At 39.3% G+C, this 17,539-nt stretch overlaps 1 protein-coding gene across 6 annotated transcripts in view; it reads right to left on the bottom strand.

The window, feature by feature from the left end:
* The window catches only part of ubr3 (ubiquitin protein ligase E3 component n-recognin 3), a 112,872-nt gene that overhangs the window by 48,376 nt on the left and 46,957 nt on the right, over positions 1–17,539 (bottom strand). For all 6 annotated transcript variants that reach the window (XR_008572517.1, XM_054787986.1, XM_054787983.1 and 3 more), the window contains exons 24-29: positions 16,980–17,068; positions 5,367–5,516; positions 4,876–5,009; positions 3,153–3,263; positions 859–1,059; positions 596–732 (exon numbers count right to left, since the gene is read on the bottom strand). Coding sequence is in view for 5 of the 6 variants with exons in the window: in XM_054787986.1 (XP_054643961.1) it covers positions 596–732; positions 859–1,059; positions 3,153–3,263; positions 4,876–5,009; positions 5,367–5,516; positions 16,980–17,068 (822 nt within the window). In the remaining variant the exon portion in view is untranslated. The remainder of the gene's footprint in view (positions 1–595; positions 733–858; positions 1,060–3,152; positions 3,264–4,875; positions 5,010–5,366; positions 5,517–16,979; positions 17,069–17,539) is intronic.

The following is a 17,539-nucleotide window of genomic DNA, read 5'->3' as shown; positions in this document are numbered from 1 at the left end:
TAACATTATAACTTTTTACGCAACCTAATTTTACAGAAATTATAACTTTATTTGTTGTTTTGTTTTCTCATAATATTACGACTTTATGCTACTAAAATGACATTATTTTTCCTCATAATTACAATGTTATTCTGGAAAAACTCACTTTGGACACCCCTGTTCTAAAGTATGGGGGGGCATCTTGATGACTTGATGCATCTGGCAGGTGTTGTTAGGGGCTGTATCGACCTGTTTGGCATGATGGGGTAGACTTCAGCTTGAACACACAAACCCCAGACCTGGCAACCTTGAAAAAAATCTTTTCCTGTTCAAGCAAGAACTTGAGCGTCCCACACAGAGCCCTGACCTCAAACACCACTAAGATGTGTGGTTCAGCTGGTAGAGCGGTTGTCTCCCAACCTGAAGTTTGCTGGTTCAATCCTTAGTCCTCCCGTGACTATGTCCAAGCATCCTTGGGCAAGATACTGAACCCCCGATGAATCATCCAAGCTATCATAGCTGGAAACGAGGCACCAGTTGTCTGTTTTCTCTTATGACCAGCTGTCCCAATACATTTGTCTATTACGTAAGCGTCAAACGGCTGACCGGTTCTTACCTTGCCACCGAGTACATGAAGAGGAAGTCATTATCAGGGGATCCAGGGTTCTTGCCGTAATCCATGTATTTCTTCTGGGTGGTGTTCTTGATGTCTTTGATGACCAACTCCATCTCTTTACTCAAGTTGGACTCCGTCTAACCAGACAAACACAAACACTACATCAAGACCACTACATCACAGACTTTTGTGTCCACATCATCTTACATACAGACAACTCCCAATCAAAAAAAAGTGGGAAGTCATCCATACAGAATACTTACTGGGAAAAGGCCAAGGTTCTCCTGAAGGTCTCCCACTTCCTTTATAAGCACACTGGTCTTTTTGTTTGTGGGAGTGTGCCAGGCTCCGGCCTCAGAGCCCCGGCCGGGGCGACAGGGGAGTACACTGTTGGCAAACTGTCGACACAGCGGGCAGGTAAACTCGCCCTTGTCAACAGAGAACCCCTGCAGAACCTGGTCATTCTGAAGAAGAAAAACACAGTCTGATTGGAAATACAGTGGAACCTCGGTTGGGGTTAGGGTTGGGTTTAGGGTCATTAATTCGTTCCAAAAGGTCAGACAAAAAAAAAAAAAAAAAAACGTACAAAAACCAAGGCAATTTTTCCCATCGGACATCCAAAAATACATTTTATCAGTAAAAAAAAAACAGAAGACACAAGAAAGGACCAAACTATTAAGATGGATAGCATATGATAGTTTCAGACCAACCAAATATGATAAAGGATTCGAACGGTGGATAACCAATGACAGTGTGATGTCTACTGCTGAAGGGGCAGCTGGAGAGTTTCCAAAACTTAAGAGAAATGCAACCTGGGTAAGCTTGAATTTTACAGGTATTTACAACTCAGGCACTATGGTGTGATTCAAATCATATTGAAAGCATATAAAGAAGCCGGAAGTAGATTTACTAAATATGTCAACTATATAGAACACTGTTATCTAATAGGCACTCAACTAAATACCGTAATTTCCGGTGTATAAGATGCTATCTTTTTGTCATGTTTCAGGGCCCTCTCGGGCTCTCGTTGAGTGTGTGACAAAAGTGTACCTTGCTTGGCCTCGTCAGGGGTGGCTCCTCCTGCTCTATATTCTGTTTCTAAGTTTCAATATTAGTCACAACTAGTTCCTGTAGTGGACCGTTGAGGAGGCGGCTGCTTTAGCGCATGCCTGTGGAATGTGCTTTTTTGTCCATGAATTGCCTGCAGCTGCACTGGTGGTGTCGTGTCTCGCACACAAGGTGCTTCTTTATCTCAACTGCTTCCGATCAGTCCACTCACAGTACTTTTCCACTTCTAAAGAATAAACAGAGAATCACAGTGAAGCTTGAACGTTTGATCAACTTCAGATAATAATAATAAGCATTAACATACAACCTTAATACTCCGACCACAGTGCATCTTGCTGAGCTACGCCAGATTCAAGATTCAAGAGAGTTTTATTGTCATATGTCATATGGCTCCACCCGCTCTATATTCTGGTTCTACCGACCTCCAGAGAGTGTTTCCGACGACAGCGCACCTTGCTAGGGAACGCCAGGTAGCTCCGACGGCTCTATATTTTGGTTCTACCAACCTCTGGGGTGCTCAGAGAGTGTGTCCGACCACAGTGCATCTTGCTGGGCTACGCCCGATGGCTCCACCCGCTCTCTACCCTGGTTCCCCTGACCACAGGGGCGGTACATCAGCTACTTAGAGTGTGTGTCCGACCACAGTGCACCTTGCTTGGACAGGTTCCATGTTCCATCACCAGCTCATTCAAAAGAGTCTGATCTTTCAAAGAGAAGGATCAAGATGGCAATGATGGCAGACTTTTCTGGTGAGCTACTGTTTAATCTTTGTGTGTGTATATTTCTGTGTACTAAATATCCCATGTCACACCATGCGGCTTGTCTTATGGACGAATCTGTTTTTCTCTTTAAAGTTAGTGGGTGTGGAATAAACACCAGTGTTTAATGGAAAGGCTGACTCATCACCTATAGCTGCAGGAGGCCCCATTCAAGGACAAATGGACTAGATAGACAATATTTACATACTTGTATAATTGGCAGCAAAATATATAACAAAGACTGGAACTGAGAAACAAAAATGGAAATATTGCAGTGCAAAAAACTCCCACGTTGGCACTTTTTTGTTTTATCAAGAATAATTTTTCTTGCAGAAAACATTACAAATGAGGAACGGATGGAGTGTCTCGTTGTTGTGAACTTCCCGTACATTCTGGCAAGATTGAATCCAATAGTCTCTCACCTCTTTATCAAATTGCTGCCGCTCACGACTTTTTTTGCCCCGTGATGGGTTATTTAGCAGTCAGACCACGCAAACCAAATCATACAAAAACTAGACGTGCAAAAAACGAGCTTTGACCGCTCTCTCTCTCTCGCTCTCGCAAACGTTCATGAACGCTTTCCATGGCTTTCTGAGCTGCTATCTCGTCGGTCAATATCTTCATTAATGAGGTAAATTGCAAATGGGCAATGATTGACTGTGTTTCCACCAATCAGTTTCACAAACAAACATATGTCATGTCGTTGTTAAGGACAAGAAAGTTGACGTTACCCTCAGAGACTCCATGTACGACTTGTGGCAATCTATATGCAATGTGTGTCCACAGGTCTGCACGTAGACGCCCCCGTCCCAACCTATTGACACAGACTGCAGGCAAGAGCTCTGCAGAGTACACAGCACAAACGTCACATCAGTAAGCATCTTTCAAACGTGAACAATTTCTCTTTAGTCTAAAAACACATATTATACATGTCCCTTCCATACAAATCAGGGGTGTCCAAAGTGCGTCCCGCAGCTGTTTATTGGCCTGACTCACATTCTAAAAATGTTTTGAAAACAGCAAAACAAAATTGAAAAATCAGCAGTAATCTTACAAGAATAAATTCAAAATATGATGAGAAAAAATTACAGCATTTTAGTAGAATAAAGTTGAAATGTTCCAGAAAAAAAATATGTTTGTTTTTTTTAAGTTGTAATATTATGAGGGACAAACAAAAGAAAATAAAATTGTAATTTTTGGAAAATTAGATTGGGGAAAATATTAATTGCAGACTCTAAATTGTCCATAGGTATGAATGTGAGTGCGATTGGCTGGCGACCAGTCCAGGGTGTATCCCGCCTCTCAACTGGGATAGGTTCCAGCATACCCTTGCAACCCTAGTGAGGATAAGAGGCATAGAAAATAGCTGGATGGATGAATAAAGTCATAATTACAAGAAAAATATTTACCACAACAAAGTTGAAACAGTTGGGGGAAAAAAACAGCTAGAATTTTATGAGAATAATGTCAAAATATTAAGAGAAAAAAAGTTGTATTCTAAAATTTTACAAGAATAAACTTGTAATATTATGAGGGGAAAAAAAACATTTTAGAGTACAGCGTTGAAATATTAAATAATATATATATTTATTTTTTAAAGTTGTAATATGAGAAACAACACAAAATAGTGTTGTCAATTTTGTAAAATTAGGTTGCAGAAAACGTAATGTTACAAGAATAAAGTTAAAATATTATGGGAATAAAGTCATACCTACAAGAAAAAGAAAATGTACAAGAAGAAAGTTAAAATAGTTGGAAAATTAAACAAAACAGCAGAATTTTAAGAGAGTAAAGTAAAAATATTAAAAGAAAAAAGTTGTATTCGACCGAGAAAAAAAGTCACAATTTTCTGACAAACTCGTAATATTATGAGGAAAAATGTCATTTTAGTAGCATGGAGTTGAAGTATAGAGGAATTAATACCTTCTTTTTTTTAAAAGTCATAATATTATGAGAAAAAAACAAAACAAAATAAAGTTGTAATTTTGGAACAATTAGATTGGGGAAAATGTTATATGAGAATAAAGTCATAATATTATGAGAAGAAAATTTACCAAAATGTACAAAGAAAGTTGAAATATCTTGGCAAAAAACAGCAAAAATGGGGGAAAAAAAGAGTGAAGTTGATACTACTACCAGGCTTTTTCACCTATATCACAAAACTGAGATGTAATACAAATTATATTGTTATAGTTTATTACATAACTTCTTAGCATATGGCAAAATATCAAAATGGCAAAGTTGCATCCTTTCACTTTTCACCATTTGGCCCTCACTGGAAAACGTTTAGACACCCCTGATATAGATAAAGCAAATGAAGGCATAACATCATAATGCATGCTCCTATAGTCAGTGTTTCCTAAAAGGATATCCAGATCACTAATGGCATTCCAAGTGCTTTTAACAGATGTTCCTCCTGTGTAAAGATGATGGTGTTTTTCCTGAGACACCCACATCTTTGAAGAAACGTTGCAAAAGGGTGAGCCGGACGTCATGAGCCACTGCGCATGTGTCTGCAGAGTAAATGTGCTCTTCGTCACAGGTTGGGAGCTTCTTAGCCTCTTCGCTCTTGCAGCGATGTCCAAGCACTGAAAGACAATAAAGGTCAGTGACTATACAAGGATGCTGATGGATATGTCAGACACATTTTCATTCATGAAAGTACACAACAGGAAATAAGCTTATAGTGTACAGAAGATCCCCGCTTTTTTGGGGGGGGGGGTTACCTTCTGAAGCCACCCGAGAAGAAGCGAGTAATTGATGTGACCATAAATACTGTATGTCAATTTTTTTACACAAGCCCTCCTTTCATATACTGTAGCTAGTAAGGTCATATGATGATCTATTGGGCGGCTTAGGGTGACAAATTAACTTTGTATAGAAGCACAAGGGTACAGTATGCAAATTCATGTTCTCCAATGTTTTGGGAAATGATGGAGCATTACCCGAGGAAGCCTGTAGGAGAACAACTAGGCCGGTGGGTCTGTCCTCGGTGGAGGGTCCGCTCTGTCCACAGATCACACAGTCGTAAAGAACCTCTGACTCCATCATCTCTGACGCTCCCAGGTCCATGGCTGCCTCCGTTTCTGGAGATTCTGTTGAAAAATAAAGCGTTTGTGTGTGTACTGCATGTACTGTAAGCAGACGTCCAGGCAAATACTATGAGGGAGGTAAACATGAATGACGTTCTTTATTATGAAATGATAATTTAGGTTCAAAAACTCACATTATGCTCTTTATTATAGGAACAACAGCAACATTTAACAGCAGATATTATGCCAATTTAAGCCGAGCTCCTGCATTGGATATCCATGCACTGTGTGTGTCTTTCTGAGGCAACAATTTCTCTTCAATTAGTCCACAAATGTCAAACAAAAGGCCCAGGGGCCAGATTCAGCCCACCATATTATTTCATGGGGCCCGCAAAAGCCTGCACATCAAAAGACACTTATTTTATTGTATTAATTTTTTTTTTAATAAATGGTATATAAATAAAGTATACACTAGTTGTATTATCTATTTATTTATACTTTAAAACATATATTTATATTATATTAAACAAAAAATACTTAAATAGAAATCTAAAATGTATATTTTTAAATAAGGTTTGAAAGCCTAGAAACAATGCAAAAAACATGATATATATATATATATAAAACATTATATTTATTTTAAGTGTTATTGATTATTTTACTTTAATATATTTATATAAAAAAGTAATTTCAATTTCAATTCTAAATGTATTTGTTCAGTCAATTTACTGTATGCAGTATGAGTTTGTTATTTGTTTTTTCCCAAACCACAATGAAATGGAATTCTACAAGAGTTTGAGTTATTTCAATCCAAGTGTGTTGGTATAACAATACAAAATGAAAGAGATAATAATCAAACATGTAATAACATCATGAAGCGATGATACATTTATGTGGATTCAGAGGCGGCCCCCTGAGAGCGACCATATTCTGTGGCCCACAGTGAAAACAGGTTTGACGTCCCTATTTAATCCTACGCAGTCAACTCATTGAATAAACGGAAGGATATTCAGCTATGAAATGGGTTTCAAATGTTAAGAACTGTATTTACCAGGAAATATTGAAGGAGAAATGTCAGGCGGTGTTGATTTATGACTCTTATGCAGAATGTGCACTTAACAAAAGGTCATCGAGGCAGCTTTCGCCGCAGGTACGTACACACACACACACGCGCGCGCACAGACTAGGTACACTGACAAGGCATTATAAATTGTGTGTTGCCGTGTGAATGCTACCTACATGTTGATTGTACAAGTGATGCGTTCATGCAATACTGTACAATGGACGTAGAGGCAAAGTAGGGCTTGCCAAAATGGACCAAAACTCATATCCCATTATATTTAGGGTGAATTTCGATATAGAATAGTGAGTTTAGACAAAATCGAAGGCCAAATATGTGTGTCAAGTTGTTTTATTAAAATTAATACTTAACATGAGGACGTTCTTTGAAGTTTTAAAACTTCATGCAAGATGTACATTGAAAATTTATCTAAAATAGCCCCTAAAATAAAATAGGGTATTTTCTTTTTGAAATAAACATAGAAAACATCAAATACAAACTTTTATATGTATATATACATATATATGTATACATATATATATATACATATATATGTATACATATATATATATACATATATATACATATACATACATACATATATACATATGTATATGTATATACATATGTATATGTATATACATATATATATATATATATACACATATATATATATATATATACAGTATATAGATATACAGACACACACACACATATATATATATACATATATATATATACATATACAGTCAAACTTGTCTAGAGCGGCCACTAGAGGGAGTCTGCAAAAGTGGCCGCTATAGACAGGTGGCCTCTATAGACAGGTTGGCGTCCAGTTTGAATGTTGACCAGTAGAGAAAAAAAAGAAAAAAAAGGGGGAAATTTTTTTTAAAATAATAATGTTGACCAGTAGAGGGCACTGCGGACTGTGGATAAAAGTTGTACAACACTACTAGGCTTGTTATTATCATGGTTCATGGTTTTAATCCTGAACATGCATGAGTCAAACAGTAGCACATCACATAGTACAATTCACAATTTTGCATGTTCAAAAAGGAGTAGGAAGAAGCAAAGCTTATTTAATCCTACCCCTCATCAGTTTCAATACATTTATTCACCTCTTCTTCTTCCAAGTGTACTTTGTAGGTCTACATGACAATGTAGTGCAATCATAGCCAAGGTTTTTACTTACTAAAAGGAAGCTAGAGGCTTAATAATAACTGATAGAATATATCCACGACCCACAGAACAAAGCTGTGCTAGTAATGTCTTACGCTTGTTTTTAATATTTTACTTTTTATACGGCAGAGTGTCATTACAGTTATAGTTCATCAGGAAGTGACGGTGGGCGTCCCGAGCAGGAGAGCTAGGCTCAGTGCTAGCTGTGAGTTTGGAGAGAGTTGGGAAGTGTGTTTATGTTGGCGTGGATGTAAAGTCCTGCAGTGTTCTCCGCTGTTAATAAAGCCATTAAAGTGCATCGGCGACGTGAGTCTCTCCTTCCCCACAACAAGCGGCATTACAGTACAGTATTGACCAGTGCACACCAGGAAATAAACGGTGTCATTTCTTACAGGCATTGCCGGGACAGCTATGTAGTGGGGCTTGTTTAACCTTTGCCTTGTGGGCAAGCAGGAAGGAGAGACGTTGCTGAGAGATGTGTGTGTGTTCTGAGCTGCTGTCTGGTGGCCGCGTTCAATAAATAAAGTTGGCAGAAGCAACAGGAGAAGTTTCCTTCTTTGCTTCGGAGCTGAATAACACTGACAAGTTAACAGACTAGTAGCGAACGGAAAAGAAGACGGCTTTGTGTCGAATACAAAAGATGAGGACTTTGATGGATTTGTGGATGAGGATTGATGAAAAATAACGTGAGTACATTCTAAAATACTTCAATTAAGTACAACTCAGTTTTGCTCCCGCTGCCGCATGCATGCTAGCGTTTTTTTTTTTTTTTATTGTAGCGTCACTGGGAGCACGTCCTGTTCCCAGCCTACTTTGCGGTAATGTTTTGGTGCAAATGCTCTTAAAGTTACATGTTTGACCAGGAAATAGCAAGCTCAAAAGAAGACGGCTTTTTTATGTGGAACAACTGACAGTTTGTGTGGATCTTGTGAATGATGGTGACTGAGCTAGGACTCAGTAATTAAAGTCTACACACGACGGCTTCAATGATTGAAAAACGAAACTTCTTTTCGTGCATGAAGCTTCTACTTGAGTCGGTAATTTGGCCGCTATATGCAGTCAGATATTGACCAAGGGAGACAAAATGGGTGGCCGCTGGCCGCGTTGGACAGGTGACTGCTATACACAGGGTCTATAACATGTAAATTTGCTGCGGGGGATTTTTCAGTGGCTGCTATAGGCAGGTGGCCGTTCTATACAAGTGGCCGCTAAGACAGGTTTAACTGTGTGTGTGTATATATATATATACATACACACTGCTCACTTTGAAAACACTTCAGATCTAAACTAGGGGAAAAATGATCTTGAATATCTTTCCTGATAATAAGTGGGTGATGTATTAGTAATAAAATGATGCCACATCATTTGATAGAAATGAAAATGATCACCCTATAGAGGGGGGAAATCAAAGACACCCCAAAAATGAAAGTGAAAAAATTATGCAGCACACTGGTCCATTTGGCTAAAATGTCATTGTAGCAACTCAAAATGATTCTCAGTAGTTTGTGTGGCCCCCACGTGCTTGTACGCATGCCTGACAACGTCGGGGCATGCTCCTAATGAGACTACAGATGGTGTCCTGGGGGATCTCCTCCCAGATCTGGACCAGGGCATCACTGCGGTACCTGGACGCATGGAGGAGATTCCAGGAGACAGGTAGTTACTCCAGGAGAGCTGGACAGGGCCGTAGAAGGTCCTTCAACCCTCAGCAGGATCGGTATCTGCTCCTTTATGCAAGGAGGAACAGGATGAGCACTGCCAGAGCCCTACAAAATGACCTCCAGCAGGCCACTGGTGTGAATGTTTCTGACCAAACAATCAGAAACAGGCTCCATGAGGGTGGCCTGAGGGCCCGACGTCCTGTAGTGGGCCTTGTGCTCACTGCCCAGCACCGTAGAGCTCGATTGGCATTTGCCATAGACCACCAGAATTGGCAACTACACCACTGGTGCCCTGTGCTCTTCCCTGATGAGAGCAAGTTCAACCTGAGCACATGCGACAGACGTGAAAGGGTCTGGAGATGCCGTGGAGAACGTTATGCTGCCTGCAACATCATTCAGCATGACCGGTTTGGTGGTGGGTCAGTGATGGTCTGGGGAGGCATATCCCTGGAAGGACGCACAGACCTCTACAGGTTAGATAACGGCACCCTGACTGCTATTAGGTATCGGGATGAAATCTTTGGACCCATTGTCAGAACCTACGCTGGTGCAGTGGGACCTGGGTTCCTCCTGGTCCACGACAATGCCCGACCTCATGTGGCTAGTGTATGCAGGTAGCCTGGTGGATGAAGGAATTGATACCATTGACTGGCCCCCACGGTCACCTGACCTAAACCCAATAGAACACCTCTGGGACATTGGGCCTCGTTCATGAAACGTTCTTACGCACAAATGTGTTCTTAAAGCCTTCTTATGAAGATTTTTGGCATTCACGAAACGTGTTCTTAACTCACAGTTCTTAGATCTCAGAACAAATTCTACGAACGTTCAGGAGGACTCTTACGCACAAGCAAAGCTTGCACTTTCAATGCGCAATCGCCCTCATGATGGATTTTGCAACCTAATCCCAAAAAATGTAGGGCAAATAAAATATCCCAACAATTATTTATCATCAGAACTAAAATATACTCCATCTATAAATATATATTCAAATCCTAATTCATCAAAAAAAAAAAAAGTAGCTGGCTGGACATGCGCTGCGCAGAGAGAGAATGTTTAGGGACCATTAGATTTATTTGCTGAAAGCGACGAATATTTGATGTCCCGCTTCAGGCTTCAGGCTTCCCTCTCTGTTCTTGCAGGTGTGCAGGATCATCAGAATAACATCGCAATGAAACGTGGTGTGTCTATTGCGCACTTAGCACCCCCAGATAACGGCATGCGCCCCCAGCCACGTCTTGAGCCAGAGCACGGGGCTGCTGTATTAATTAGGAAGCGTCTAATCAAATGTAACCACAGAAAAAATAAATTGTCACACACAAACTATGTATTTTGACTTTATTTTTCCATCATGATTGTGTAAATACTTTCTAGAGTTTCCGAAATAGTTTGGTTTCTGATTGATGGCCCACCTCCTGTTTCCTCCAGATCCCTCCGGTGCAGTCCAATCTTTTTTTTTGAGCCTATTTTAAGTCAAACCACTTCTTTTTAACCTCTGTGGTGGTGCGTTTTTCCGTGGAAACGGCATTTATGTTGCCTGCAATGGTGCTCCATGCCGACTCTTTTTGGATGGCCTGATGACCGGTGGATACACGTGAAAATAAGGTGGTCTTGTGTTCGGTCACTCCTTGTAAAAGCACCTCTATTTCAGTACAATTGAAGTTTTTCTTTCGTTTGTTGTCCAGCTGCTCCTCAGTCTTGCCCTTGCGCTTTGCCATCTCCGCCTCCAGCTGCCTGTTGCGCACGGCACATTTTTTACCTTATATAGGAAATAATAGGCGGTGACCTATGCAAATTAGGCCTCACATGCACGGGCATCGCAGTTGGCATTCATCAACCTAAGAACACCGGTGCGAACGATTATCCCTACTTAAGAACGTGTCGTGAATGTGGCGCAGTTTCCAACCCGCGCCTTCTTGAGTACAGTTCTTAAGAAGACTTTTAAGAAGATGTTCGTGAATGAGGCCCATTATGTTTAGGTTCATCCGGCACCGCCAGGTTGCTCCTCAGACTGTCCAGGAGCTCATTGTTGCCTTGGTCCAGATCTGGGAGGAGATCCCCCAGACACCATCCGTAGCATCATTAGGAGCATGCCCCGACGTTGTCAGGCATGCGTACAAGCACGTGGGGGCCACACAAACTACTGAGAATCATTTTGAGTTGCTACAATGACATTTTGGCAAAATGGACCAGTGTGCTGCATCATTTTTTCACTTTCATTTTTGGGGTGTCTTTGATTTCCCCCCTCTATACGGTGATCATTTTCATTTCTATCAAATGATGTGGCATCATTTTGTTACTAATACATCACCCACTTATTATCAGGAAAGATATTCAAGATCATTTTTCCCCTAGTTTAGATCTGATGTGTTTTCGAAGTGTTCCTTTAATTTTTTTGAGCAGTGTATATATATATATATATATATAAACCTTTAGCTATGCTCAAAGCCTTAGCTAATAACAAAAGAAGAAAATAGAATGAGTGCTCAGGTTAACAGAACATGTCAGCAACTCAAAAATACTTCAAATTGAACAGTAGTATTTTTTTAGGTCAACATTTTTAGAAGACACGAGCAAGTTGTAGAGCTTGTCGTGCAAAATAATAGAGACTGTGAAGCTCGCTGGACAACTCGAGTCTTTTCAGCAGGTTTTTAAATCACTTTTTCCCCCCACTGTTGCAACGGGGACCATATATCTTCAGCAAATGTGAAGGGCACTGCTTTGTGTTGTGGCAGGAGTCGTGCAGCCAGTGCGCAGCTTCACACATTCCATGTATTGGGAGTTTGTGCCAGGTTTAAAGGTGGTGAAAAAGATTTTATTTAATGCTCTCCAAATTACTGAGCTATGACAGAGTATTAGGGTCACATTCTGACTAATTCTTCCACCGCAGACGCTGCTGCTTCGACTGAGCCGCCGGGCTCTGCTCCGCCCTTCCTCCCTCCCCTTGCACGCACAAAGGGGGGGCAGGCCAGGGACTCGCACACAGTGCAGAGAGATGAGGGAGATACAGCGCAATTCCAGTCTATATCGATATGAACGATATGGTTGTGTTTGATATCACGCTGAAAGTTTATATTAAAGTATATATTAAAAGTATCAATACAGTATATCGCCCGGCCCTACAATACAACAATACAATACAATAAATCCAATACAACAAATATACAAATACACGACTAAAATTACATTATTTTTCCTCATAATATTAGCACTTTGTTCTCGTAAAATTACTACTTTCTCCTAATATTTTAACTTTATTCTTGTAAAATTACCTTCGATTTTTCCAATTCTGCTGTTATTATTATCTATGTTATGACGTTATTTTTTTCCCCATAATATCACAACTTTTTTATTGTAAAATTACTGCTGGTTTTTCCATTTTTGCTGATTTTTATTTTTTTATTCTATTTTAAGAATGTACTGGTTGCCACAAATGGTCCCCAGGTCACAAATGACATACTCCTATCATCCACCGTCTTAGTTATCGTAGAATATTGCACATAACAAACTATTGTATTTGACCTTTGGCACGTTGAATCTTGGTATTAATAAAGATGAAAGGACACTCCCAGCATTGCTTGTTTATTCAGTCATCATGGATCATACACCCAACACCAAATTGTAGTTTACACAATACTACACTCTCATGTAAGTATTGTTTTCTGCATGCCCTCCTGATGGCTAAAGCTAAGAAGCTTCATCTATTTTAAAGTGGTCGGATTGTGGAGCTGCATAAGCAAGGCCTCTCGCAGCGTGCCATTGTTGCTGAGGTTGGGTGCAGTAAATCAGTCATTCTACATTTTTTGAAAGATCCTGAGCATTATGGGAAAAAAGTCAAAAAACACTTGCATCAAGCATGCCCAAAGCAATTTTTAACAAGTGATTAACAAGAACGGTGGAGCTACTCATTACTGAGTCCTACTGAGAAGATTTTTTTGTTCTGGTTTGGAGAGTTTTTTGTTATTTTTTGAGCAATGGTCTTAAACTTTTGATCAGTTGATAAACAGCCTATTTCAGTTTGTTGTTTTCAATAAATTACTTTTTCTAAATGTTTTTTGTCTCACTCCCCGTTCTTGCTTTTGCATATTGTAGCTCTACTTAAAACCTCATTATTTGCAAAATGCAAATTCTTGCAATTTTTTTTGCTTCGGCTTCCGTCCGACCTTTTGGCACAAATTAATAACGGAAACCACTGTACGGGACTTGGAATTTCCCAAGGTGCACTGTATTCGGGCACATGCTCCGAGCAGCTGGTGTGACGCCATGGAGGTCTCTGGCAAACCTTCTGCACGTTCAAACGCTGCTACCCAGTAGCGATGTGGCATTTCTGGTGGCTCATCGCCAAGCATTTGGCACAACTAGCACACGGAATGTCTCTGAAACAGTCAACGTTAGCTTACAAGTGAGCTCCTGGGAAGTTACAACAGGCCGTTAACGTCACAGGCAGGAGGGGAAAAAGGAGCGCTTGATTTGCTCACAACTCGCACAGGACGGGTAATCTCGCTTCACTAGAGCGTTTTTTAAATTGTTTTAAATTAGTTATCGGAGCTGTTTTAAATGTTTTGGGATTTATCAGTATGAAGTCATAATTCCCTCATATCGGCCTGATGATTATCGTGCACCGCAATTTTCTATGGAGAAGCACTCACTGGTGTTTCCTCATACTTCATCACAGTATTTGAGAACAAAAAACAAACTACCTGGACATAATCTAATATTAAACAGGTGCAAGTGACAGATAATAGCATTGATTAATGATACATATAGATATTATGTAACACTTCTGGCCATTTTAGCAGGAAGCTTCTAATAAGGTCCCAGCTCAGCAGGAAGTCAACACATAGAGGTCACAATGTAGTCCCTGTCTGGCCAGTGCACTCATTCTTCATTCACTAACAATACAATGTCAGGAGGGGGGCACGGGAGTCCAGCCCACTATTAACACCAAGACCCCATGTGCCCCCCATCCACCACCACCACAAGCAGCCTCTTACGAGAAGAACTCGCTTCTCCATTTGTCCTAGCAGGCCTGCAGTCACCACATGCTTACCTTGCATCATCTTGCACAAAAACATCTTGAAAAGCCGGCGGGTTGCCGTTCAAACATGACAAAGTGCTTTATTAAGGTCTTGTACACCTGTCACAATAAACTGCGCACTCTGAGAACAATGCACCTTTCTCATTGTGTCTCACCAAGAAGCACATACAGTACACATCTATCAAACCGTTCCATCAACTTTTATTTGACCACATTGTTATAGTCATTTTTTTTTTTTTTTTTAACATACTTTAAGCAACTTTTTACAAAAATGGTCCATTAGGCATGCTGGGAGCCGGCATCACTACCATCACTGGGAGTGCTTCCGGTTTCCTAGCATGCCTTGCGGCACTTGTTTTGTAAAAAGTTCCTAACGTTACGTGTGTAGGGTTAAGGTAGCTGTGTCCAAAGTTGTGTCCATTTGGGGCTTGTGGCTGTTTTTTTTTGGGGGGGGGGCTTTTTTTTTATTGGCTTAAACTACAACAGCCGCAGAAATGGAAAAATCAAGCAGTAATTTTACAAGAATAAAGTCAAAATATTAACATAAAAAAACTTGTGAACTTGAAAAACTAGAATAATGTTATGAGGACAAAAAAAAAGTAGCATCAAGTTGAAATATTAAAGAACAACCTAATTTTTAAAGTCATAATACGAGAAACAAACAAAACAAATACATTTGGGATTTTTGGAAAACTACATTGCGGAAAACGTTGTTACGTTATGAGAATAAAGCCAAAATATTATGGGAATAAAGTCATAATTTAAAGAACAATAATAATAATAATAATAATAATAATAATAATAATAATAATAATAATAATAAAATATATATAATAAAAACATACATTAAAAGAAATGAATAAATAGTTGGAAATTTAAAAAAACAACAGCAGAAATAACAAAAACAGCTATAATTTTATAAGAATAACGTCAAAATATCAAGAGAAAAAAAGCGTAATATGATGAGGAAAAATAGCATCATTTTAGTACCACAAAGCTGAAATATTGAAGGATATTTTTTTGTCGTAATATTATTAGAAATAAACAAAACAACAAATAAAGTTGTAATTTTTAAAAAAATTGCTTGCAGAAATAGTTTTTCGGTTTCGAGAGTAACGTCTATATATTATGGGAATAAAGCCATAGTAATTACGAGAAGAAAGTTATACACACAGAAAAAAATATATAGTTGGAAAATTTTTAAAAAACAGCAGAAATTGAAAAAATAGCTGTAATCTTACAAGAATAGCCAAAATATTAACAGGAAAAAAAGTCTCATTCGAACAAGAAAAAAGTTGTAATTTTAAAAAAAAAAAAAAAAAAAAAAAAAAGAACCCGTAAAATTATGAGGAAAAGTAATGTCATTTTAGTAGCATAGAGTTGAAATATTAAATACATAATGTTTTTAAGTCCTAATATTATGAGAAACAAACAAAACAAAGTTGTAATTTTTGAAAAATTTGTTTGGGGAAAAAGTTATATTAATGGAATAAAGTCATATTAATATTACGAGAAGAAAATACCGTAATTTCCTGTGTATAACACGCACTGGTGTTTCAGACGCACCCACCAAATTTAGAGAGAAAATTTGATTTGTTCTTATATAAAAGACGCACCAGACTATAACCTACACATGTCCATGTCATAAATTGACATGTTGCAGCATGAATGAGTCCATGAGGACCAAGTCTGGTAGCTTTTTATCTGACAGTACTCAATTATGAGCTTTGTGAAATTAATTATGAGTTATCAATTATGAGCTCCGCTCATGAGCACCCTCTGGTGGCCCGGCGCCCAACAGCAGGCAGCCTTTGGCCAATGAACGTCTCTGCTTGCCGTGATGCATTGTGAGTAGAAGTTAAAATTGCTTTTGTTTGTTATTTTAATTTAACAATGAAAAAAATTTATAATAAAAATACAATGGGCGGTCCAGACAGATGAGAGAGGGAAGAAAGACACTCAATTTCCCACAATGCAATTCTTAAAGGGCCAGGCTCAGCCTGTAATAAAAAAGAGCACATCCACGAAAGGTGAACCACGATAGAGCGAGGGAACGATTGTCGTGAGTTACAATGCAACTTGTGATTGGCTTCTGCCAAGGAAAGAGCTACTGTTTGCGCTCTGTTGTGAGCAGCATAGGATTTTCATGATTAGTGGTAGTTCTCAAGTATAGGAGATGTCAAAAGCTTCGAAAAAAAAAAATAAAAATCACAAATTAGCCGCACTGCTGTATAAGCCGCCGGATTCAAAGTTAAAGAAAAAAAAAGTAGCGGCTTATACCCTCGGAAATTACGGCATACAAAAATTATATACGAAGAAAGCTGGAATATTAAACAAAAGAAAAATGGGGAAAAAAGAGCAAGGAGTGAAGTTGATAGTCATAATAGTCTTTTCTGCCTATATTTCAAAGCTGAGATGCAGTTCTTACATTTCATTTTTGACATCACGTACAGGGGCCACAGGATGTGGGCCTCGAGTTAGAGACCACTGGTATAGACTAATTAGTAGGTTTCCAGTGCTGACTAGCATACAGTATTCAGCCAGTAATTCAAGTCAGCAAGGGACAAAAGGAGGAAGGATTTCCTTACCAACATCCATGGCCGTTTCCATAAAACTCTTCTGTCTGGAGGCAAATTCAGCAAGCAGTTTCTGTTGCCTCTCTCTGGCCCTCTGGCGTCTGAAAAATACAACAAATATACTTGAGCTAATACTCGGCCATGTGCCAATTATCTCACCTACTTGCTTGACCTTCCAAAGCACTTCACAAGCATTACAATGCCACTTTGACGACACTGATTTCAAAGCTAGAAAGGCTGATAATCAAATGAATATGATGGATTGAGCCCCACACTGTAAATGACGGTACTGATTTGAGGGCATAAACAAACACTGACAGCTCAATCATTTTCACTGATGGCTTCAGAGAGCCCAAAGCCTGGCCAATGAGATGAAGCCTCTCACTTGGCACCGGGATGAACGCATTGATACCTGATGGTTGTCATGGAAACAACTCCTGGCCATGTGAAGTGCAGAGATGATATATTTTAATTTGTCTCTGGAGTAACGCCAACACGCAAAGCAAGCCATTTCCCAATGCTTAGAGCCTACTCTTCCTCATTATGGGAGAAAAATGGGAGATGGTACATAG

This window comes from Dunckerocampus dactyliophorus, chromosome 9, assembly GCF_027744805.1.
Source record: "Dunckerocampus dactyliophorus isolate RoL2022-P2 chromosome 9, RoL_Ddac_1.1, whole genome shotgun sequence".
Classification (NCBI taxonomy): Eukaryota; Metazoa; Chordata; class Actinopteri; order Syngnathiformes; family Syngnathidae; genus Dunckerocampus; species Dunckerocampus dactyliophorus.
The sequence above is the reverse complement of the archived record's forward strand: the minus strand, read 5'-3'. Positions and strand labels throughout refer to the sequence as shown.